Source organism: Artibeus jamaicensis, unplaced genomic scaffold (assembly GCF_021234435.1).
Source record: "Artibeus jamaicensis isolate MK-2021 breed Jamaican fruit bat unplaced genomic scaffold, CSHL_Jam_final scaffold_2172, whole genome shotgun sequence".
Taxonomy (NCBI): Eukaryota; Metazoa; Chordata; class Mammalia; order Chiroptera; family Phyllostomidae; genus Artibeus; species Artibeus jamaicensis.
In genome coordinates this window covers 2,228,684-2,252,194 of record NW_026522031.1, presented here as the reverse complement: position 1 = coordinate 2,252,194, position 23,511 = coordinate 2,228,684, and the positions used below count along the sequence as shown (strand labels likewise).

Here is a 23,511-nt window from a genome sequence, read left to right as displayed (position 1 = left end):
CATACCTTCCCACGTACATTACCAGGAACCAGAAAAAGAAAAATAGAGGTAATGACAAGGGTCATAAGAGAGACCCTCATAGTCAGATTATTCCTTTGCACCTGCTAGTTAAGAAAGAGCAGGGCTTCAGCTCTCTGCGCAACTGTAAATGTAATGTTTAGTGATATGGTCATTAAAACTAAACTCTATCACAACAAAAATATTTGATGACTAATTGAGTCAGTTGTCCCAGCATGTGCCACATATATTTTTATTTCTATGTAGCTCCCTGTCATTTACCAGTCTCTCCAGCTGCTGTCACCGAACAAAATAGAAGGAAGCGCTAAGACATAATGAGATATGATCATTTCAGGCCTGTTACCGCTACAGTAGCTTCCAAGCCACGAGGACCATCTGGGATAAGCTATACACCCAATGACCCAACCTCGGAGAGCACCCACCTCCACCTGTACCAGAGAAAACACAAGTTCATCACCTTAGCCATTTCCACAAAGGCCCTTTAAAGAGCAGTGAGGCCTGCAGCTGAAGAAATCAATGTCTAGCACATGAGCACAAGCAAAAACACAGAAAGGGGCAAATCTACTATTTCAGTTTTCAAAGGTTAAAGAAAAAAAAGACAGAAAGACTGCATGAAACATTTTATTGTAGTTCATTAATTAATTAATCAAGAGTTACACAACAGGCAACAGATTTGGGGTAATTTTTGCCAAACCCAAATTAGATTCAAAAGAGCCAAAATATTTTTCCCAGACTTGCAGGTCATGCATTTCAAATTTGGTGACTTATTTAATATTCAAAAGAAGGTATCTAAAAGGATTATTTCAATAACTTAGAAAAATATTCTAATCAAGCCTGTGGAATTAATTTTTTTCTCCTTTTAAAAGATCCCTGGACTGGAGTAAGAGCTCTGAGGGCACCTAAGTCAGAATCTACCTACTTACAAAATAACCAGACTATTAAAAGTCATTTGTTTTCTTAAACAAATACCAAAATGTATACATTCAGCTGACCCTTAAAACACCTTAATGTTTTTCCTCTGAGGTCTATATAATTATTCTATTGCTCAAAAATACTTCTGGAATGCTTCTTTTGGGATAATTTTTAGAATAAGTTTATGAGGCACTCAAGAAAATCAGTTTACTGTCCTGAGCCATACATATGTATGCACACATGCAAACAGTTGACCTTCATTATATCTACAGAAGAACTGCAGAGGAAACAGCAGAGTCTAAGAATAATTTATATTTGGTTGAGCATGCTTTTGCATGTTTATGTTAGAATACAGGTGTTTTGGAACTTCTGTAAATTTATGGCAACTAAACTAACAGCCCCGTGATGATCCGGGAGCCAGGCTGAATCAGTAGTATCAAGGGGGCTGACCAGTTCTTCTGCACTGCTCACAGATCCAGCCTGCTCTCTATTCCAAGCTGGTTCTACAAAATGCTAGCATCCCCCTCACTGTACAAGATGAAGGAATGCGTATCAGTGTTTGCCGTTATATAGAGCGCCGAGTGAGAATCTTCAGAAAGAGAATGATCACTCAATCAGAAGATCTAAAGGACCTTAAAAATGAGCCCATCCAGTAATTCCCAATCTGGCCCTACTACAGAACACCTGGCCCATCCAAACATACTGTGTTAAAAGTTATGGACTTGAGGATCTGAGAATCAGCATATCATTAAGCTGCCCGGATGATTATAAGTACAGCTGGAATTAAGAGACACCACTTTTATTTTGTAGAGAAAAGCTTCTAAACCAAAGGGCAGTGACCCCAGGTAAGTGACAAAGCTGGAAGTAGGAGTCAATGCTTTGGCTCAACCTGGCACAGTGCTCTTTCCATCAAATGTCACCAATAGCTGCAATAAGGGCCACAGCACATTTATACAGCTGGTACCTATGAAATTATGATCTTGCTATGGATCCACAGCAGTGCAACTCAAGCTTCTGTGGCCAACCAAGGCATTAGACCATTACTGAGTGTGGGAGCTCTATTCTAATCTGCATTCCTCTTTGAGAGGCCTCAGCTCATGGTTCTTTAACAATAAATTGCTCGCCATATTTCATTCCATTCAGCAAGTTGAAAATTGAATTCAGAATGAATTAATGGGTAGGGCCTTAATCAGAGCCAGACATGTAAAAAGGGTAACTATTTATTATAATGTTAGAAAAGAATGTGACCACAAAAATACTCATCCCATTTAATATCTAAAATTTCACCTTAGAAATGTATCCCTTTAGCTTGAAGCTTAAGCTCTATATCTGCAGCAAGTTCCTCTGGGACGGGCCATGTGTTGAGCTTTATTGGTTATTTACAACTGATAGTAAAAGACGTGCTTAGACACCTTCCTGAAATGAAGGGCTATGACAAGAAGGAAGGTGGAGAAATGTTTCAATTAAGTGAAATGGGACTGTATCAAAGGAGGAGAAGATTCTGAAAGGAGAAGCAGGGACCTCCCAAGACAACCTTCACAGATGTCCCTAGATCCAGTTCTGCTGTAGATGCTGCTGTATGGTCAAGCTGGCTTTAGCAAAATTGAAAAGTCTTGTTTTGCATTTTATAACAACTTTTTTGTTTGCTGTAGTTTGGGTTTTGTAAATACAGATGAGCAAGTTGGGGGCCAAATACAGATTATCTAAAAACCAAACTTTATCTGAAAGGTGAAAACACATCCCAAAAGAAATAACAAGTAAGAGAGAGATGGGCTAGGTAGAGGGAGGGCAAAGGGAAAAATGGGACAACTATAATAGCATAAATAATAAAAGGAAAAAAGAGCACTATTGGTGGGAATGCTAGCTGGTGCAGCCACTGTGGAAAGCAGTACAGAGAAACCTCAAAATATTAAAAATGGAGCTGCCTTAAGGCCCAGCAATTGCACTTCTGGAAATATATCCAAAGGATCCCCAAACACTAATTCAAAAGAACGTAAGTACCCCTACGTTCACTGTAGCATTATTTACAATAGCCAAGATAGGGAAGCAACCCAAATGTCCATCAGTAGATGGGGAGATAAAACAACTATGGGGCATTTAAACAATGGAACACTACTCAGTCATAAAAGAAAGAAAAAGAAGAAAATTTACCCTTCTCAATAGAACAAATGGACATAGAGAACATTATGCTAAGTGAAATAAGCCAGTCAGAGGAAGACAAATACCATATGATTTCACTCATATGTGGAATCTAATGAACAAACTGAACTAACGAGGAAGACAGGGACAGACTCACAGATAGAGAGCAGGATGATGGCTAGTGGAGGCGGGGTGGTAAGGGCGTGGAGGGAGGGAGCAAAAAGGACTCATGGACATGGATAAAAGTATGGTGCCTGCTGGGAGTGAGGGGTATAAGGGGATAAAGGGTAATGGAAAAATACAATAAAGACTAAAAAGAAAACAGAAAATAAATTTAAATTAATAATGATTAACGTAAAATAAAAACTCCTTATGTTTCAAGAAAAAGATAAATTTTTTCAGGACCATGGACAGACGCCCATGGAGCTGTATTGACCAAAAAGACTTGTGGTAGCTTGGATCCCTTCAGTTTTGAAATATTAATCAGGGTTACATTAGTGATGTTTTTTAATTTAATTTTATTTTTTTATCATCATTTGTCCCCCCAAACTCTTGTCCACCTCCACCCACCCCTCAAGTTAAATGATCTTTGACAATATTTAAAAATTGGGGGGAAAGGTACTAAATTAATAATCCTTTATTTCTTCAAATCTCATTATAAATGCATATAGATAATATATAAATGAATGAAACCCCATTTCAATGCTGGTATTGGTAGAAGGATCCAGCATTTATTGTGTCAACCTGGTTGTTGACAGTTTACATGTGTCTTAATGGCAGCTCCAACATAGGTTTTCATATCAGAGTTGAGAAGGAATGCATTAAACTATTACATGGGTGGGCAGAGGTGGAAGAGGGTATAAGGGGGATAAATGGTAATGAAAAAATACAACAAATATTTTTTAATTAAATTATTACATACATGAGTAAATAATCAAACATTAGCTACTTTACCAGATAAACTCTAAATTCTTAATGGCTTGTTTAAGAAGTTCATTTTTTGTTTACTAAAGTCTGATTGGTCCTCAAGACAGGGGAGAACACTGCTTCCTGTCCTTTGGGGACTCAGACTTCCACAGCTGTGCCCTCTTTCATCCTGGCTTCCAACATCACCCAGACAGTCACATCCACACAGAAGACAGAAGAGGGAAAGTAGGGGATCACGCGGAAGGATGTTATGGGCCAGAGCTGGAAGTGAAATGTATCTCATATCCACATATGATTAGTCTGAACTCACTCATATGGCTGCAGAGAATGCTGGGAACACAGCCTGGCTGTGCACCCATAAGGGAAGAGAGATAAGTTTGGTGCAGAGAGAGCCACTCTTTGTTCACTGGGTAGTCATTCAACCTAGTGCATTTTAAAAGCAGAGTGCAACAAAATATTGAAACTGGAATACTGCCCCATCGAACTATTTCCCCCTCGAGTCTGGGGGAATGCTGATTATAAGAAGCCAGAGCAAGAATCTTGCCAAGAGGCCAATCGTGTTGTATGAGATGAGTTCTGAGTTTCTTCCCTTCTAGATACTACGTCTGAGGCTGTCAGTGCCACTGGAGAAATACAGCAGGCAGCCCGTGGCTGCCCCTGACCCCTGTACTTCCCTTCACCCATCTGGTCATTCCCATGGGTACAAGGATGAAAGAGAGGTAGGCATACAACACAGGAAAATACACGGGCACATCCCCAATTCAACCAGCACCATGAGGCAGCATCCTGGAGTGTGGGGGTTGAAAGAACAACGAAAAAGGCAACAGCCCTGGTATGGTTCCACCATTTATGAGTCAGGCAACAGACAACAAACTTTCTGGAGTCTCAGGTGCCTCATATGCAGAATGGGAATGATCATACATACGGATGAGGTGGCTCAGAGTTCAACTGGTAAAAAAAGGTAGCAACGAAAGGAAATGAAGGAGAGAATAAACAGCTGCTGAAGAGAGCAAGAGAGTGATAGAAAATGAGGGAGGCAAGCAACCTGTTGAATAAGCCTATTACTGTGACAGTTGAGGAGGAAAGTGGCAATACCCTAACAGGGAAAAATCATAAGCTATAAATTTTCCAAGAGCTTGTAAAAAATAAAATTGGTCATGACACATGCCTTGAAAGACATTTTATGGAAATTACAGAACCTATTTGAATACAGATGGAACCAGACATACTCCCAGCCATAAACCCAAAGGGTAAAGAAAAAAAGCCAAAAGTTAGGTGCAATTAAAGGTAGCAAATAAATGACATTTCCCATGTGATTTCCAAATTGGGACCACTTTCCCCTTAATTGGAGTAGAAGGAAAAGGTGAATTATATATCAACTGCTCCACTAACCTGCACCTGTTACTTTGTGTCTAGAACTTACACCATTTTTCTTAACATTTTGAGTCTTTACATCCCCAAGGAAGAAATAAAAGAGGCTTATGAATTCCACACCTTCTCAAAAAAAAATGTGCAGACAAGTGATGGCCTATAAATGTGGTTCATAGTTTTTTCACAATATCCAAACTCTTTTTGCACCATGAGAGCAAGATTTTGTGACTTTAATTCCTACACGAAGAAAATATTTGTTGCTGAGAAGTTACCAGAAATTCTTGGGCTTTGTTTTCCACAGAAACTCACAGCCTAATGAACAAAGAAGACTAATTCTGCACCACCGTACGTCTTCCATCTTTTAATCAGTGGCTCTGAAACATAGACACGGTGCAGCATTTTCAGGATGACAAGGCAAGAATGTGGCTACTCAGCCTGAAAATAAAGCAGCTTTATCTCAAAAATGACCTGAATGTCCTCAGAGCCAGAGCACCCTAAGATTCTGATGAGAGTGATGTCATTAAATGCAAAACTGTGGAACCCTTGGTTAAAGGATCCCTACAGCAGCTAGTAAGAGAGGCTTGAGGATGGGCTGTCCTGTTTTGTTTTGTTTTTTTAATGAAACTTTTTAGAAACATTTCAGCCCTGGCTGGTATGGCTCAGTGGATTGAGTGGCAACCTAGGAACCAAAGGATCACTGGTTCAATTCCCAGTCAGGGCACATGCCTGGGTTGCAGGCCAGGTCCCCAGTTGGGAGCATGTGAGGGGCAACCATACATTGATGTTTCTCTCTATCTCTCTCCTTTCCTTCCCCTTTCTCTAAAAATAAATAAATATTTTTTAAAAATGTCAGAGCACCATACTTCGAGACACAACATATCACACTCCAACTAACACCTGAGGACAAAATGTCTCAGAATGGCCAGCCAAACACCTGGTGCATAGAAAAGTGAGGCCACTCTGACCACTTCCTTTTTTAAAATCTGAGAGCAAAGCCAATAGAAGAAGGCATAAGAAGAATGTAGTTCACTCTCCAATCCTGCTTGCTTCAGAGAAACTCCTCTTAAATGCTCAATGACAATAGATGACATGCTATAGAAACTCTCTTCTAAGAAGCTTAGAGCTCTTGGCTCAAGTTATCCCACAGCCTGCAGTGGGAGCAAGATGACTGATAACTTGCATCAGGAAAGTCTTGGACTTTATTTCACCTAAAATATGTGCTTCTTCCTGGGCCACATTCCTTTCCTTCCACTCTCTTCTCTATCTTCCTTTTTGCCTCATCCTCCCCCAAAATTGCTCCAGCAATTTTCCCTCTCCCTCTTTTTAAAGCATTTTATTTATTTATTTTGAGAGAGATGGGAAGGGAGGGAGAAAGAGAGAGAGAGAAGCATCCATGTGTGAGAGATACATCGACTGGTTGCCGCTCACACACCCCCAACTGGGGATGTGGCCCAGAACCCAGGCATACCTCCTGACTGGGAACTGAGTGTCATCCCTTTGGTTCACAGGATGGCACTCAATCCATTGAGCCACACCAGCCAGGGCAATCTCATGACTTTAAATACCATAAGCTGATCATTTCTAAATTTACACCCTCAGTGAGACATTTCCCCTGAATCCAGTTCAATATATCTAACTATTGACATCGCTATTGGAGGATTTAAAAGGCATCTCAAAGGTTATCATACCCAAAATATGGATTCCCAAATCAATACCCCCCTGCAGTCCTATCCACCATATTTAATGGCAACCCTACCAGCTCCTCAGGCTAAAAACCTCGGTGCAATCTTTGACTGGTCTTTTTCTCACCCACCCTGCATGTGACCCATTAACCAATCCTGCTAGTTCTCCCCTCACACCTCTGCCAGACACTGTCTACGCTGGGTGGTCTCCCTGCTTCTACACGCACTCTGCTGTAATCTTTCATTACACTCAGCAACCCAAGTGAGACTTTAAAATCATAAACCTGATCACTCCTCAGAACCCTACGATGGCTTCCCACCTCACTCCTTTCTGTAACCTTCGTACCCTATGTGAGGTGGCTCTTCACCCCTCTGACTTCATATCCTCCTACAAGTCCCTTTATGTGCTCCCCCCCTCCCAGCCATTCTGCTGTCCTTGTCATTTCTCCAACACGCTAGCCATTGTCCCACATCAGGGGCACCACCCTTGCTATTCCCCCTGTTGGAAATCCTCTCTCCAAAGATGTCCCCATTGCCAGCTCCCCCACACCCATTGGGTCTTTATTAAATGTCATCGTCTCGGTGAGGTCCTCCCTGGCCACTCCATTTGTCATTTCAACCCTCCCTCCACTTTTCCTATCACCCTCCCTGCTCATTTCGTCCTTAGTACTGATCACTGTCTAATATATTACACATTTGACTTACTCACCTTTCTGTTGTCTCACTGGAATATAAACTCCATGTGGGCAGGGGGTTTTGCCTATTCGATGCACCACTACACCCTCAGCCCCTGGTACCAATCCTGACATGTAAGAATGTCAGGATTGGTTCACCAATATTTGCTGAATAAATGAGTGTGCAATCTGTGTGATTTAGTCATGCACCATGAAGGGGAAACCCAGAGTAGAAATTGTTACCCCACTAGAAAAAGTCACCATCCTCTCTGCTATCCCTAGGAACTCATCGGTAGGTAAGTACCCTCGGTTCAGGTATAACCCTGACTCTGTCCACAGCCTCCGAGTCAAGAACTCCAGCCAAGGAGCTTTGTGCTGTCTCCTGTAAGCTTCTCCCACCCCTCGGCCCCACCCATATCATTAAACATGTGTTTAGGACCTCCACCTCCCCCAACCCCTCACTGATGCTGGATCACAGCCCATGCCAGTCTCTCTTAAAAATCACTGTCCAGATTAAAAGATTTTTTTTAATTAATAGGACAACGAAGAAGAAATCCAGCAGTGTTTGAGGCCAAAGAAATTAAATCTGCATTTCTCCATCTGGGAATTCTTCCATGAAAACAAACTGCTTTTGTTTTGAATTCAGCTCTGACCGAGGACGCAAAACCTCCTAGAATGTATGTTTAGCCCGTTCCAGGCTTCACTGCAGGATCACCACCTTCCCAGCGCTCACTCCTTCCTCCTCAATAACACGGGTCTCCGTGCAGGGCTATCATCGCTGTTGCTCCTAGTGCACTTCACTACCTGGAGACGATCCGTCTTCTGTGGAGAAGCCATTATGGTCTCTGATGCAGCTCCCTTTTTAGCAGCTTATTGATCGGCACGCGCCCAGCCGGCCACCGCACCACGACGGAAATGTGTAATAAAAGCTGATACGGGCACCGAGGCAGAGAGGTCCTTCTCTGAACGGTTAACATCTCTCTGCCGCCCCAAAGAGATGAAATGCCACCTTCCAGTCTGAAATGAAGCTCTGGGTTCTTATGGATTTTAAAATAAACATCTCTGAGAAAAGACAGGTTTCTGGGGTAAGGGTCGTTCACCATTTCAGGAGACTCACATTCCTGGGTAGCTCGTTGTATTTCTTCTAATTACTTTTACAACCAAAGGTAGCTCTTTAAAGCACCAGTTTCGATGGGATTGCTACCCAGTGATTCCTACTGAATGTACGGGCTGAATTTTGATCTGTAGAACTTTATACAATGTGGGCAGGAGGTGGTGAAAATTCGTTTTCTGGCTTAAACTGAGCACAGACTTAACTAATATATGTCCTGGAGGTACGGCGGTCATAGAAAAGCTTTCCTTGATATGAATCATTTATTCAGCCTAGTTTAGAGAACCAAGCAATGCAGCTGCGCCTGTATTTGTCAACTGAACCAAAAGAATTACTCTACTTACTGAATGAGCTGGCCAGGGGCTCTGCCCTCAGCAGATCCTGTGGCTACAGGAAAATTCCTCAAAACCTTCACTATGAGATGACCGAGCCTGAGCGACAGTCACTGTCATTTTCGAAAAGAATCCACTTCTCTGTGAGACCCTGAAGGCTGAACACCTCTCTCATCCGTTGTTGCACTGGGGCTTGGTGGTCTTCATAAGCAAAGATGTGTTGGTTGACCCCCAACGCCTTCCTGCCCCCTAGCCCCTTGGGGAGGATGGATGTTTCTGTGAGCAGTGCTGCCCACCAGCCACAGTGGGGCCAGATGTGCCAGACAACTGGAGACAGATACCTGCCATGTTTTGCCATCATCATGGACACACTCCTGTTGGAAGTCATAACCAAAATCACTACCAGAGGAGATGTGAGGAAGCCGCCCTAAACAAAGAGTTGTGAGGGAGGCTTCCTTGGGATAGCCTGAAGACATCCCCGATGATAGAAATTAGGAAGCTGGAAATAGATCCCAAAGGAATGGCCAAATATGCCAGACCCAGCGATAAATTTAGAAAATCATATCCATGATAGGAACAAGAAATGCAGGTAACCTTCTCTTGATCCAAGAGGCTACGGGTGGGAAGACCATCCCAGGAAAGGCATGAAGAGGAGAGTGGGCAAGATCATAACAAAGAGGCCTGATCCAGGAGAAATGGAACAGTCTCCCCTTGAAATTCTCCTCTTGTAAATCAGAAACATGGGCGCTTCAGGAAAATAAAAGCCTTAACAAAGGAAATAAATTGAAGTTTATCACATGTGTTACAGAACAATTCACAGCAGGTTTTCTGTTAATAGTGAGTCTCCCTAGTCCAATGAAATTATGGTTCTTTGTTAAATAACATTTCCAGATTGACTGCATTAACTGAGGTAAACTTTCATTTATTCAACAAATAGGTATTAAATGTCTATTATGGCCCATGCATTATGCAAAACACTGCAGATGAAAAATGAATAAGAAATAGTTCAAAAATAGTCTCAGAAAGAAGGGGAACATATGGAGAAACAAAATGTCACTGGTGCCAGGAAGGGAGTGTGTTTGGTAGATGACAGAGGGCTCAGGAGGAAGAAGGCGATTCACCCAGAGAGACAGGGATGAGAGAACACCAAGCAGGCTAGGAGGAGGCACTGGGAGCTGATTCCTAAAGAATAAGCAGGTGTTGGCCGAGCAGACTTGGGGTGGGGGTAGGAACTGGCACTTCCAGGCAAAGGAAGAAGTTTCGTAAATAAAGGCTCCCAAGGCACAAAACAGTTTAACCTACTTGGGGACCCAGAAGTCTTTCTTTGGAGTTGGAGGAGAATCTGCTGGTAAAATAAAAAGCATGCAAAAGGGTAAGACAGACAAATGGAGGGGCGGGAGGGGAATGGTGCCGGACCTGGGAGGACGTATGTGCCAAGGAGAAGATGATGGATCTTATCCTGAGTCATGGGTGTGGGGAGCTGATGACAAATTTGAGTAAAGCAATACCATGATTAGATTTATATTTAGAAATAATCACTCTGAAGAGAAAGCATTGACGAGGGATGAGCTTAGAGCGTGCGGAAACAGAACAGAGAGGATCACGAGAGTGCAGGGGATGAGGCCAGAGAGCAGTATTAGAATAGCATGGAGAGGGGAGCATAAAGGTATCACGAGGACAGAGACTCAGTCCCTGGTTGGGTGAGTTGGGCAGAAGGGAAGAGAGCCCTGAGGATGGTGCTCGAGGGTCTGGCCTGGGCAAGCAGAGAGGCCGTGGGGACATTCCCCAAGACGGAGGAACATGGAGGCCAGATGACCTGTTTGGGTGGGAGTCTGAGCAAGAGGGTCTCCGTGTGGCAGGTTGTGAGCATCAAGGGGTGAAAATGGTCACAGATATGAATGAGATTGATCAAGGGGAGCACAAAGGGTGAGAGACAGAAGTGGGTCCTGGAGAACACCCATGGGCTGAGAAAGGCACAGGGAAAGAGAAGGGTAAGGATGAAGGAGAAGTAGAGCTGGGGGAGAAGGGTGCCTCCAAAGCTAGAGAAGAGGAAGGAGCAGTCCCAGCCCAGGACAGGGGAGGACGATGAGTAGCAGTCACCTGAACAAGGCCACACCTGAAAAGATTACTTTCTGCTTCCTTCGTGTTAACACAGTCAGGGAGGAGAGAGAAAGGGAGAGGCTGGAGACACAGAGGCCAGCCTTTCCCAAAGTGTAAGGCCATTCACCCTCCGGGGGGGGGGGGGGGGGGGGCGTGGAAACATGAGTCTGCCCCCCTGCAGAGCGTGATGAATATAAAGCAGCTCATCCACCTGGGACCTTTTGATGCAGGGCTGACAGGAGCTGCACCTGAGCATCCGATTACCCCTGTGGTTTCAGGAACACGAGCCCGGAAGTTATTCTGAGCACCCCTGAAATCCCTGGGGGCCTCCATGAGCCCTCGTACCTTCAGGTCCAGTGTGGGTGTTTTTCAGGCATTATGAGATGAAAATGGAACCCTTGCAACATCCAGGTGGGACCTTTCTGCCCCAGCTCTGGTTGGTAAAAGGAGAGTGTGACCATAACCACTATTACCGGAGTGGGGCTCTTGGCTGAAGTCGCCCTCCTAATTTTAAGAATAAAGACTCCTCACCTCATTCTTCAATCATAAAACTGCTCAAAGTTCGCCAACTAACATTCTCTACTCAGTTTCAAAAGTGATATGAAAACTGCTGAAAAGGTGAAGCACAATTCTGACTCCTTCTTTGTACTTCTCAGCCTTTTCTTTCTTAGTTCGCACTGAGTTCTCCCCTTGGATTCAAATGCCTTCCCAGATGTTTGTGCTCAGTCTCTGGTTCGTCCCACACTCTCCCTGCCTCCGTGCCTTTCATCTACTTAAAATTCAACATCTAATCAAGCTAATTGGAGGGATGGCTTTAGTTTAATTTTCTGGCCCTTGGAACTCTTGGTTTTTCCATAAGCTGTCGGAAATTTGCAAAGGGGGGGCATGATTTGTACATTCGTCTCCATCTCAGAAATAAATCGGTTTACTGATTTATTTACACATCACACGAGAAGGGAATAAAACTTAATTTTATTCTTTCTAAACCCTTCCCATGAGTTACTGTCAATGAAAACCAATGGGTAGGGGTTACCTGAGTCTCCTCTTCTCTAAATTTCTACTACGTACAAAGTCAGTCACAAAATTTCCCAAGCATGTCCCTTAAAGAACCTGTCTCAGCCCTGGCTGGTGTAGCTCAGTGGATTGAGCACAGGCCTGCAAACCAGACAATCATGGTTCGATTCCCAGTCAGGGTACATGCCCAGGTTGCAGGCAGGTTCCCTGCAGGCCAGTTCCCAGCAGGGGATGCACAAAGGCAACCATACACTGATGTTTCTCTCCCTCTCTCCTTCCCTTCTCCTCTAAAAGATAAATAAATAAAATCTTTAAAAAAAAAAAAGAACCTGTCTCCTGCACAGTGGGCAATACAACCTGAATTAAATTTTAGCTCTTTTGTCAGAATTGTAACAACTTTCCACACAGCTTGAGTGTGTGTACATGTGCACACTCCACTCGCTTCAGACCTTTGTTTTTTTAGAAAACAAAATATCATGGATGATTTTAAAGCACCTTCTCAATTCTACTTCTTCCCCTGCTTCGAGAAAGGTAAACGCCACCCTTCATTTTGTGTTTATCAGTCCCATGCCTACTTCTCATAAATACAATGCTAATATGTTTCCATAAATAACATCCGATGTATAGTTGACCTGTTCTTGAGCTTCGTATAAATGGCATCATGTTCTACCTTTCACTCAGCACCCTGCTCTTTTCACTCCGATTTCATGGTTATCCTTTTGGAAACATGTAGACCTATCACATTCATTTTAAATGCACTACAGTTTATTTTAAATACACTGCAAGAGCTTCCACTGCATGCATATAACATACTTCATTATCAGTCTTGCTATTAATGGACCCGGTGATGCCGTGGACATCCTTGGATGTGTTTCCTGTGCACATGGCCAGGAAGAGAAGCTCCAGGCTGCAAGAGGCACCTGTCCTCAGCCTCGGGAGACAGGAGCCCGCTACACCCGGAGTGGAGTTGGTTGACACACAGCAGCAGCACGGGAGCCCAGAGCTCCTCGAAGGCAAGAACAACCCTATTCCACCCGGTGTGCGAAGGACTCCAGAGCCGTGAGGAGTCAGAGTTGTGTTTACCTAAGTGGAACCGCTATTATAAAGATGAAGAAGGATTCAGGGCACAACCGAACGTGAGAGGCCCCAGAGCAAATAAAGTGTCCAGCAGGGTGAGGTCGGCATCTGGAACAGCAGGGCATTTTACAACGCAGGAAATGATAGAATTTTATGAAGATGACCTAATATCAAGTCAATTGCCTTTTCTTGGCAAAATACTTTGATGCCAAAAAAAAAATCAATTGAAGTAATTCAGCCATTGCAGTCTCTCATAAAAGCAGCAAATCTGTGAAACTTCTTTGAAAGCCAATAGCAGCTTCCACTCAGAAGAAACATCAGCTCGTAAAAGATTCCTAGAGACTCCTGGAATGAGCCTTTCAACATCATCTCTGTCTATACAAATTTCCAAAAAGATAATGTTTTTCGTCCTTGAGTCACCTGTTCATCGCCTGACTTATGTTTACACCTGATGTTATTTTTAAATATTGCTGAACAGAATGTCTCTGACATGATTTCTAAAAATCTGCTAGTGACGTCTGCCTCGCAGAAGGACCAAGAGTCTGGGGGACAAGGGTGGCTGGGCAAGTATTACCTCATCAAAGTTAATTAATAAATTTAAAATGAGGCTAAGGCTTCACCTCATCAAACCCCAGATAACCTCTGTGAATGCCCCCAGTTTCTGCAAAGCCTCCCCTCACTGCTCTAAAACTCAAGAATTACTCAGGCCCCCAGCCCACACATCTCTCCACTTACCAACCCTGGGGCCTATATTTGCTAGTCGTCTTTAACACTCCCTCCTTTTTTTTTTTTTAACTTTTTGAGGATAGGAACTATGGATTTCACCCAGGGTCCTCAGCCCCCAGTCATGTGCCTGACACAGCTGGCATTCAAAAGACATTTTCAGAATAAGCACAGTGAAGTACTCTTCATCCTACTATAATTTCCCAAAGACCCAAGAAATGTATTCATTTCTTGTTTTATATATTCTTGAAAAGTTTCATTTAAAAAACAAACAAAAAAAGATGTAATTCTCAACATTGTTTTAATATAAGCCCTATGAGGGCAAGACTTTTGTCTGGTTTATTGACTTCTGTCCCAAGCATACTTGGGCTGCTGGCTAGCACATAATAAGTGCTCAATAAATGTGTTGAGGGAAAGAGTGAAGTGACTTGTACATCTGGGCGTACATGTAACGTGGCTACAGAGTATGTACATATTGCTCAGTACTCTAGCTCCTTTCTCTATTGTTTTTTTTAATTTCTTTTTAATTTACTGAATTGTGATAACACAGGCATGACATAACGTTTTAACCATGTTCAGGTGTACAGTTCAGTGGCGTAACACTTCATGCACAGTACGTACACCAACACTGTGGTGCAGGCGTCACCACCTCTCTCCATCAGTCTGTACGTGTCTAACCACTATCTGCAACATGGCACCGCAAACCATTAGAAAGAGAGAAGGTGAGCTCTTACCAGCTGATTGTACACTGGTATGAATGAGCTGCTTTCTTTCCCACCTCTTCCCACGACCAACTAGCCCCTGGGATGTCCCCTTTAGAAACATCTCCCTGTCTCTCCATCTGGCTCTCTGGCTCTTCCTTCCCCCTCCTTTCCTTTCCCTCTCTTTTCACCTTCTTGCAACCATTTACTTATTAGTTACTTTCTATAATTTCAATTTCACTTTCTCGACAAATGTCAGAATGTGAAAGGGCTTGAAGTGTATATCCTTCAAATCCACCATTTCACACAGGAAGACACAAAGTCCTTCAAAAGGGCGTATGCATTGTCTCAATCACGATGTCAGAGCAAATTTTCTGTCTATTCCTTCAGCAAGTAGTGCAGCTCCTCCTTTCTGTGTGCATGGCTTGGGGTAAGTAGTTACAAAAGTACCTACATCTGAATGAACCCTTGTGACTGCTGTGTAAAATCTAGATGTATATAGGGAGGGGGGGTGTAAAGGGTCAAACTAACCCAGAGTATGTTTAGGATTCTGCCCGAAGGGTGAGGATTACCCAGTAATAGCAGAGAAAGAGAAAATATCTTTCACTGACCATCCAAAGTGGAATATACACAGAATCAATCCTCTAAATTGATCCCTACCAGCCCTATAGTAAAAGAATAAATTAGCTGACCTGCTCAAACAGAAATAAAGCTCTTGACTTTGTTGACTCAATACACAGAGCTCACCTGTGAGTTGCCTGACTAAGCTGATCCCTGATCCAGCTGATATAGGTGTGACCTCCTAAGGAAGGGCCTAATCCAACCACACTCGACAATGAACTTGGAAACCATGAGCTAGAGTGTAAGCTCCCTCAGAACAGCAACCACAACATGCCTCTTTCTTCTCCTCCAACACCTAGCAGAGGACTTGGCACAAAGCAGGTGTTCAAAACACATCTCTCTACCCTGTCCTCTCTCTCTGCCCACCCACACATTTGCCTATGGAGTCATAGGGCTCCTTTCCTACCAGTCACCTCTCACTGGTCAGTTATATTTGCAGTGTGACTGGGGAGGAGGGAAAGGACTAAGAGTGAATTGACTTGTACATCTGGGCGTACATATAACGTGTATACACAGGGATCACACTATATATAAAGACTGTGAGCCCTGGCCAGTGTGGCTCAATGGACTGAATGTTGGCCTGAGTGCCAAAGGGTTGCCAGTTCGACTTCAGGTCAAGGCACATGCCTGGGTTGCAAGCCAGACCGCCCAGTTGGGAGCATGCAAGAGGCAACCACACATTGATGTTTCTCTCCTTCTCTTACTCCCTCCCCTCCCCTCTCTCTAAAAATAAATAAATAAATAAAATATATTTTTAAATATATTTTATGTCTGTATGTGGGCAGGCAATGCCTCTCTATGTTATAAAGCAAAATTAATGAAACTATTTAATTTAGGGCTTACTTGCTCTTTATGCTTCCTAAGGGCAAAGACACTTCATGGCCTGTACTGCCCAACCTTAGCTTACACACTGATTGGTTCATTAGACATTACTTGTAGTCTATACATATTTATGTGCTGTCTGGCTCCATCCCCCAGAAGGCGAGATTCTCCATTTATGCCCAACCCCAAAGCCCTCAAATATTTGTGGAGTGAATATGTCCTTAACATCTATAACCTCAGAATCTACCACAGAGGACAAAGTAAATACTCAAAAATCACATGGAAAAAAATGTGTATGAGCTTTGGTCAGCAGCTCTCAGAACAAGGAGTGGGCCACTTTAAAATATCTCCCTCCTGCACTCTGGCTGGTGCAGCTCAGTGGCTTGAGAGCAGGCCTGTGAACCAGATGATCACCATTCAATTCCCAATCAGGGCACATGCCTGGGTTACAGGCTGGTCCCCAGCAAGGAACATGCAAGAGGCAACCATACATTGATATTTCTCTCCCTCTCTCCTTCCCTTTCCCTCTAAAGATATATTTTATTATATATATATATATATATATATATATATATATATATATATATATATCTCCTCAGTGCCAAGATGAACTTCTCAAGCAAGTCTCACCTGGGTGGGATTCTGAAACTGCTTCTGCTTCCTATTTCTTTTTCAATTTGGGGGATCAATATACCAGCCGGTTCTGCACCTCATTCCTGCCCCAACAGACAATGGTGAGAATAGAATACAGTGGAGGGAGTTTCCAAACCTGCAGTCCAAATTCATATCCTGACACCTTCATTTCCTTTTCCTGAGACCTGGAAAGTTCATTGACCTTTCGGTGCCTCTGCTTTCTTGGTTTAGAATAGGGATTAAAAAATAATAGTAGTCACCTCAGACCATAATGAAAAATACATTAACTAGTGTATGTAAAATTCTTAGAAGAATACCGGGCATCCAGATGGTCAATGATTACTATTCATAATCTTTCCCACCAAGTCAACTTTGCCAGTTAGTTGTAATGAAGCTGGGGCAAGGAAAGGACAGAAAAAGAGAGAAATATGTGAAAATGCTCAGAGCCAATGATGGAAAATTAATAAAATACAGAAGTAGCATAAATCGAAGACCTTGCCCCCCGAACACTCAAGTAGCAAAGTTTCTTCAAGTATAGAAGAGCATTCTTAAATTTAAGCACAACTTATCGTGTTTAGTTATCCTCATCTGAAACCAAGCATGTGCTTGTTCTTTACAGGGGCTACGGGCCCCGGGCAGCACCGTCCGACAGACCCTTCTGTGCTGATGGCTGAGTTCTCTAGTCTGCACTGTCCGATGTGATAGCCACTGACCACACATGGCTCCTGAGCATTTATAATGTGGCCAGTGTGACTAAGGAAATGGTGTTTTAATTGTATTTAATGTTGATTATTTTCAATTGAAACAGCCACATGTGACGGGTGGCCACCCTCCGGGGCAGCACGGCTGTAAGGGACTTGAGTGCACAGGCCCCTTGACTCGGCTCTGGCCTGCCCTCCTGCTCCCGGTCTACCCCCTCCCTCATCCCATCAATCAACACTCACAAGGCCAAACTTACTGCTTCACACCCCACCGCTGCGCACATGCTGGCCTGTTTGCCCGAAATGCCATTCCTCTCCAGCCGCCTCCAAACTCCACGGAAGACCTTGTTCAGACTTCATTCCTCCAAGACAAGCAGCCTCCCACCCCTGCTGGCTGGCCTCATCCCGCCGCTGGCACAATCTGTCATTGCCTCCTCTGTGTTTTTCTGTCTCTTGCTGTCGCTCTTATCATCCAGCAGTTGTCAACCATTCCCTGTGATGCCACAGACTATGGGAGTTTTAAACGCGGGATTGTACTCAACACTTCATCCTAGTGATGGGTGACCCTCACGTAGTACACGCACAGTAAATATTTGCTGGGTACACTATTAATTGGTGGGCATGCACAATGCTTTGTTGAAGTAAGTTTCAGGCTACTAATGACCACTCCATGATTATGGAAACAATATAGGTAGATTCTTTTATAAGGCCTGCTCTCAAACAATTTTAAAAGTTCTTAGAATCTCAGCTGAAGGTCTACTTATTTCAATTCGTGTCAGTATAGCATTTCAGCACAAATCAAAGAATATCCATGTTCTCTGGAACAAAATCCTACCTGTAGCTGCTCCTGAAGGCCTGGAAGTCTCTTGGATTTCAGAAACTGATCCTGTCATTGACCTGTCCCCAGTGTTTGCAGTGACTTACTAGGGAGACATGGACAAGGTTGAAAAGCAAGAAGAGAGAGGACCCGATTATGGACCAGTCACATGGGACTTCAAGGGTACGCTGCCCTTGTGCACCCTCTTCCCAACCCAGCCTCCAACACAGAAATAACTGAGATCTAAGCTGGTGAGGAAAATAATGATTGTGGGTGATTTGTGTCTGTTCTGTGACATAGGTTATCCAAAAAAGTATTGGGTTTCCAATTGGGTTTCCCTTATTCCTTAACAAAGCTTTTGCTCAAACAAACAAAAAAAAAATCTTCCTTCTTAAAGTATGTAGAATCTGTTACAATATTAACCTGCCTGAGAGCCATACTAGTTCTTCAAGGTGGGTTTTTTTTATCACAATCTTCTGAGTAATCCTTTATTTGGATTTCCACACAAGTTTTCCTATAATTAGATACAGCGCTTGATGGATATATTTCTGCGAACTTAATTTGTATGAGCTATTTCCCAAGTAGTGTGTATCTTGCAGCTGTATTTTACAAGTGACTGTCTTTCCTGCCCTCCAGGAGCTTATAGTTCAATAAGACAAACAAATAGCCCTGACTGGTGTGGCTCAATGGACTGAGCTGCAGCCTGCAAACCAAATATAAGGACATTAATTTTATTTTTTTTAATTCCTTCTAAAACCTGCCCATCTAGGAAGAATACTAATTACATCTAAAAAATTACATGCTGTGTGTTATTGGAATGGCCTGTGAATGCCACTAATAGAAAATGCACTTATTTCCAATAGGTGTCGACTGCTGCTTAGAAAAGAAACTCTCGCTTCCAAACATCATGTTTTGAGGTTAAAAATGAAGATGGTGGCCGTAAGTCTCTGAAGATCGGTAATGCTGGCATGGTATCCATCTCAATAACACCTAACCAGCAGCCACGGTGAGCGGGTGCTTGCAGCTGACAGTGACTGCTGTAATTTGGGTGATGGGGGACAGGATTCGCATTAGCCGAAGTGAAATACAATGCCCTGCCAGCTCCAGGTATCAGTGCATTCAATCCCCCTGCTGTGCCGTGTCCATTTTCTGCTGCTGCAATTAAAAATTAGTCAATACAAAGTCAAAATGTTGTACCTTCCTCCCCTATCCCTTTCCCTGTCACTGTGTTTCCAGCTTCACCAGAAGAACATGTCACTATGGTAACCAATCCCTCCGGTGCACAGACCAAGTCAACCTTTCCAGCCAGATTGCCAAGCAGAGCGACATGGAATCAAAGCACTCATTACATCCGTCAGAAGCCATGAATCTCGGCCCCCTTTTTCTAAGTGAGGTTAACCAACACCAGATGGAAGGATACCCATCTTGTTCCAGGAGATGTTCAAGGCAGGAAATTCAAGAACGTCCTGCAGTAAGACCTACCAGTGTTCATCAGTCATGATTAACAGGAATTCTTCCTTACATTTCGGCTAACTTCCCACCTTCCCAGTTTAATGAAAGCGGGAAACGATGGATAAAACAGCACTATGAGCCTGAGAAGCCGAAAACTGCTATAAAGTCACACATGGTCAAACACTATTCCGCTTGCTCCTGTGTTTCCCTACTTGTACCTCCAAACCCGAGTTGCTTTCTTCCGGCGTTGGCTGAGATCCCACACACCCGTACAAAGTCACAGAGCTCCAGATGGGTCGCCCCACTCTAATAAGTGCCTAACCGTGAAGCAGACGTGATGTTTATCATGTGGACACACTCACAGCTAAACTAGCTAAAATCCATAGTCATTCTGCACAACCGACAAAATGAGCATGAAGATGGACTCTCTCTCTGCACCTGCCTCACCAAGTCTGAACCCACGGCATGTCGTTCCGGAAACTCGGACATTTTCATTAAGATTGTTTCTGATCCACTCCAACATGTTTGATAAATCAAAGAACACCTGTTTCCACAAATTACATTTTAAAACAGCATCAAACCTGCATGTTGATATTGAGACATTAAGAACTGTTTTATATCTTGGCCTCAGAGACAGCTGATAAACAACGTTGTTTCGGTTTACCATCACTATTTAACCATGTACCATCACTGTTTAATCGTTGAACAGAATGAACCATAGTGGGGAGAAAACCAGGACGTCAGCTCACACCAGGATGTAGCTACCATGGAAGAGCAACATTAATACACATCCAAACAATATTTCAGTGGGTTAGTGGAACAGGACTGTCCCCAAAGTATATATCATATAAGATTTACAAACTGTATCCGATTAGCAGATTAAAAATGTATGTGCTCATACTGAAGTATCAAGTAAATTGTTTATCATTAGCAAACACAGGTGTTTTCCTATTTTGCTACACTGGGTATTTTGTATATGTCTTCTGGAAACAGTATTTTTTTTTCTCTGCAGTGCCCACTTTGGTGTTACCTGAAGAACTACTTTTTGTGTGCTTGTTACACCCTGCCAAGATTCCACGCACACGGGTGACTTTTGTCAACCACTTTTTCAAAAGGAGAAATCAAGAACTGCTGTATGACACTACTGGTCGGCAGGCTTTGCGCTGCCATGGGGCAGGAGCTGGGACCTCCTGATGTTTTTATAAGCTCAGTGCTTTCCCTGTGCCTGGCAGAGTAGGCACTTAGCAAACGTTGCTGGCACCAATTTGCCTTGGTGAATCAGTTCAACATCTAAAATAAAAATTAAAACTAGGAGTCTGTCTACCCTAACACATCACTCTTAAAGGGCTTCCTCAGCTAACAGCACCTTATACAGCCCCTTCCCTTTCAGAGACTGATCAAAGTATGATCCTAGATAAAAGTCCTGGACTAGGAGAATCTCAGACAAACGCAAGACAAGAGGTGGGGTAGAGAGAGGTAAGCCTCAGTCACCAACCATTGGGAGGCGAAGTTATGGCCACTCCAGGGCTCTCCAAGGCTCTGGGGAGCCTGGGGAACTTGACCTCCAGGAACCAGGAGGCCTCCAGGAACCAGGAGGCCTGCTAGACCTTGGCCAGGCTTAGGAAGGAGAGGGCGGCCGGGCCTAGCTGGGCCAGGCAAGCCACAGCGCCACGCCTCACCGGCTGTGCTTACCTTTTCGAATGAGGGCCGCGATCTCGGGGTCGAAGCCCTGCCGGTGGCACTTCCTCCAAAGGCCCATGTTGGTGGAGTTGTACTGCCGGCTGCACTCATCAGCGGGGCTCATGGCGAAGAGTTGCCGGCGGTTCCGGGCCCGGAGGAGTTTGCCCTCCCAGCGGTCCAGGCGCGAGCGGCTCGCCCGGAGGGGCAAGTTGTTGTTATTGTTGTAAATGAAGCCGGGGTCGATCCGGCGGGTGTTGAAGGCCTTGCACCTGTCCCTGTGCTTCCTGGCGTCCGTCTCATACCAGTGGTCCGAGCAGATGGCCACGGCCAGCATGCCCAGGGCGCAGAGCGCTAGCGAGAGACCGGTGTAGAGCAGTAACCTTCCGGCAGCCATGCCTCCGCTTCGCGGCTACACTATGGGCATGATCCGCCGCAGCCTCGCCTTCCCTCCCCGGGCTCAGAACAAAGCGACGGGTGGCCGAGCCAAGGTGGGGGTGGGGACGGGAGGGGACTTGCGGCGGCGCCCCCTCGGCCCCCACCTGCCGGTGCACTGCCCAGGGACTGCGTGGGTGGGGCGGAGAGCCTACAAAGTTCTGATCCGGAGAGACTCCGGCGGTCTCCTGGGCATCCTCCGGGGCAGGCGCAGCCTCCGGCGGCCGCGAGCCTGCCAACACCGCCTCCCGCCCCCTCGCTGCTCCGCGGGAAGCGACTGCTCTCAACCGGCCGAGTCCGCACACAGCCCGGCTTCGGGCGCCGCTGCACTCCCGCCGGGAACTAAACACCGGGTGTCTGAGGCTGCGGTGGGGCTGCTGGCCTTTCTCTGTGCAGGGCGACGGGACCCACACGCACGGCTTGCCTGGGATGGGGGACGGGCTGTCAGGAGGAACCACTCAGCGACAGAAAGGACTGAAACACCCTCGATGGGGCCGGCCAGTGAAGGAAACCTCTGGATGCCGGGCCGGCTGTCCGGACTCCCCCCCAGGTCTCCCACTCAACAGTTCTCCCTCTTCAGGTCTGCAAGCAAAGAGTCGTTCTTTTCCTCTGGTCAGGTCTTTTAGAAATCTCCGATGGATGGTCACCAGCCAGTCCCTTGTCCCGTCTGGCCAGCACGCCGCACTCAGAGGGGGACTCCCCGTGGGCGCGCGGTCTCAGTCGACCTTTCCCTGCGGGCTCCTGGTTCGTCTGACTCTGGCCTCGCCATCCAAGCCTCCCCTCGGGCCGACGGCGCGGTCACCCAGACGGCGTACCGGACGAGCCTTGGCCCGGGGTGTGCTGGAACTGGGCGGCAGCTGGCGGGCGCGAGGAGCGGGCTGCGCGGAGGTTGGCGCACGCGGCAGGGCGCACTGCACCGGGCTCGCGGAGCTGGGCGCACGGCGCCTTCAACACCATGGACAGGTCGCACGATCACCGTGCGCCGCCCGCCGGGCAACCAGCCCCCGGAACATCATGCCGCTTTGCTCGGCGCGGTCTTCTTCCTCGGGTGTCCACCCGGCCTCCTCCAGATCCGCTTCTACGGCGACGCCACCGCCTCACTTCTTATGGCTCCCGGGTAGCTCCGGGAACATGCTGCCCAGGGGCACAGAAGATACTGCAGGCGCCGAGTCAAAGGTGGCCCTGGTCCTTCAAAACAACCCGGGCGCTCTAACACCGCGTCTGCTCGGCCCAGCTGGGGTCAGCCGCTCTCAATTTGCACCATTTTCTTCGCTGCCCACCCAGGGCCGAGATGCCGGCTCACTCGGCAGCGTGGAGAGAATCGCGTCCCGGCCTCCGAGTCCCACGATCAGGCTCCCAGCGTGCAGTGGTTGCCCAAGTGAATAGGGCGAGGGTGGGGGAGGGAGGCTGGGTCGCTCGACTTCCCCTCCCTGCCTCCTCCTCCAGCGGTGGAAGCTCCGGGGCCTTTCAGGCTCGGCGGGTGCCGGGAAGCGAGAGCGAAGGCTGCACCCGGGAGGGCTTGGGAAATCGCCTGGCCCGGGTGCGGGCGCCGGAGGAAGCCGCTGCCGCGCT

General features: G+C 45.5%; 1 protein-coding gene across 1 annotated transcript in view; it reads right to left on the bottom strand.

Moving 5' to 3' along the window:
- The window catches only part of TMEM178B (transmembrane protein 178B), a 315,496-nt gene extending 292,360 nt beyond the window's left edge, over window positions 1-23,136 (bottom strand). Inside the window, exon 1 of the mRNA XM_037138541.2 lies at window positions 21,520-23,136. Within this exon, the coding sequence (XP_036994436.1) occupies window positions 21,520-21,901 (382 nt within the window). The 5' untranslated portion in view covers window positions 21,902-23,136. The remainder of the gene's footprint in view (window positions 1-21,519) is intronic.
- Between the last annotated feature and the right edge of the window lie 375 nt (window positions 23,137-23,511).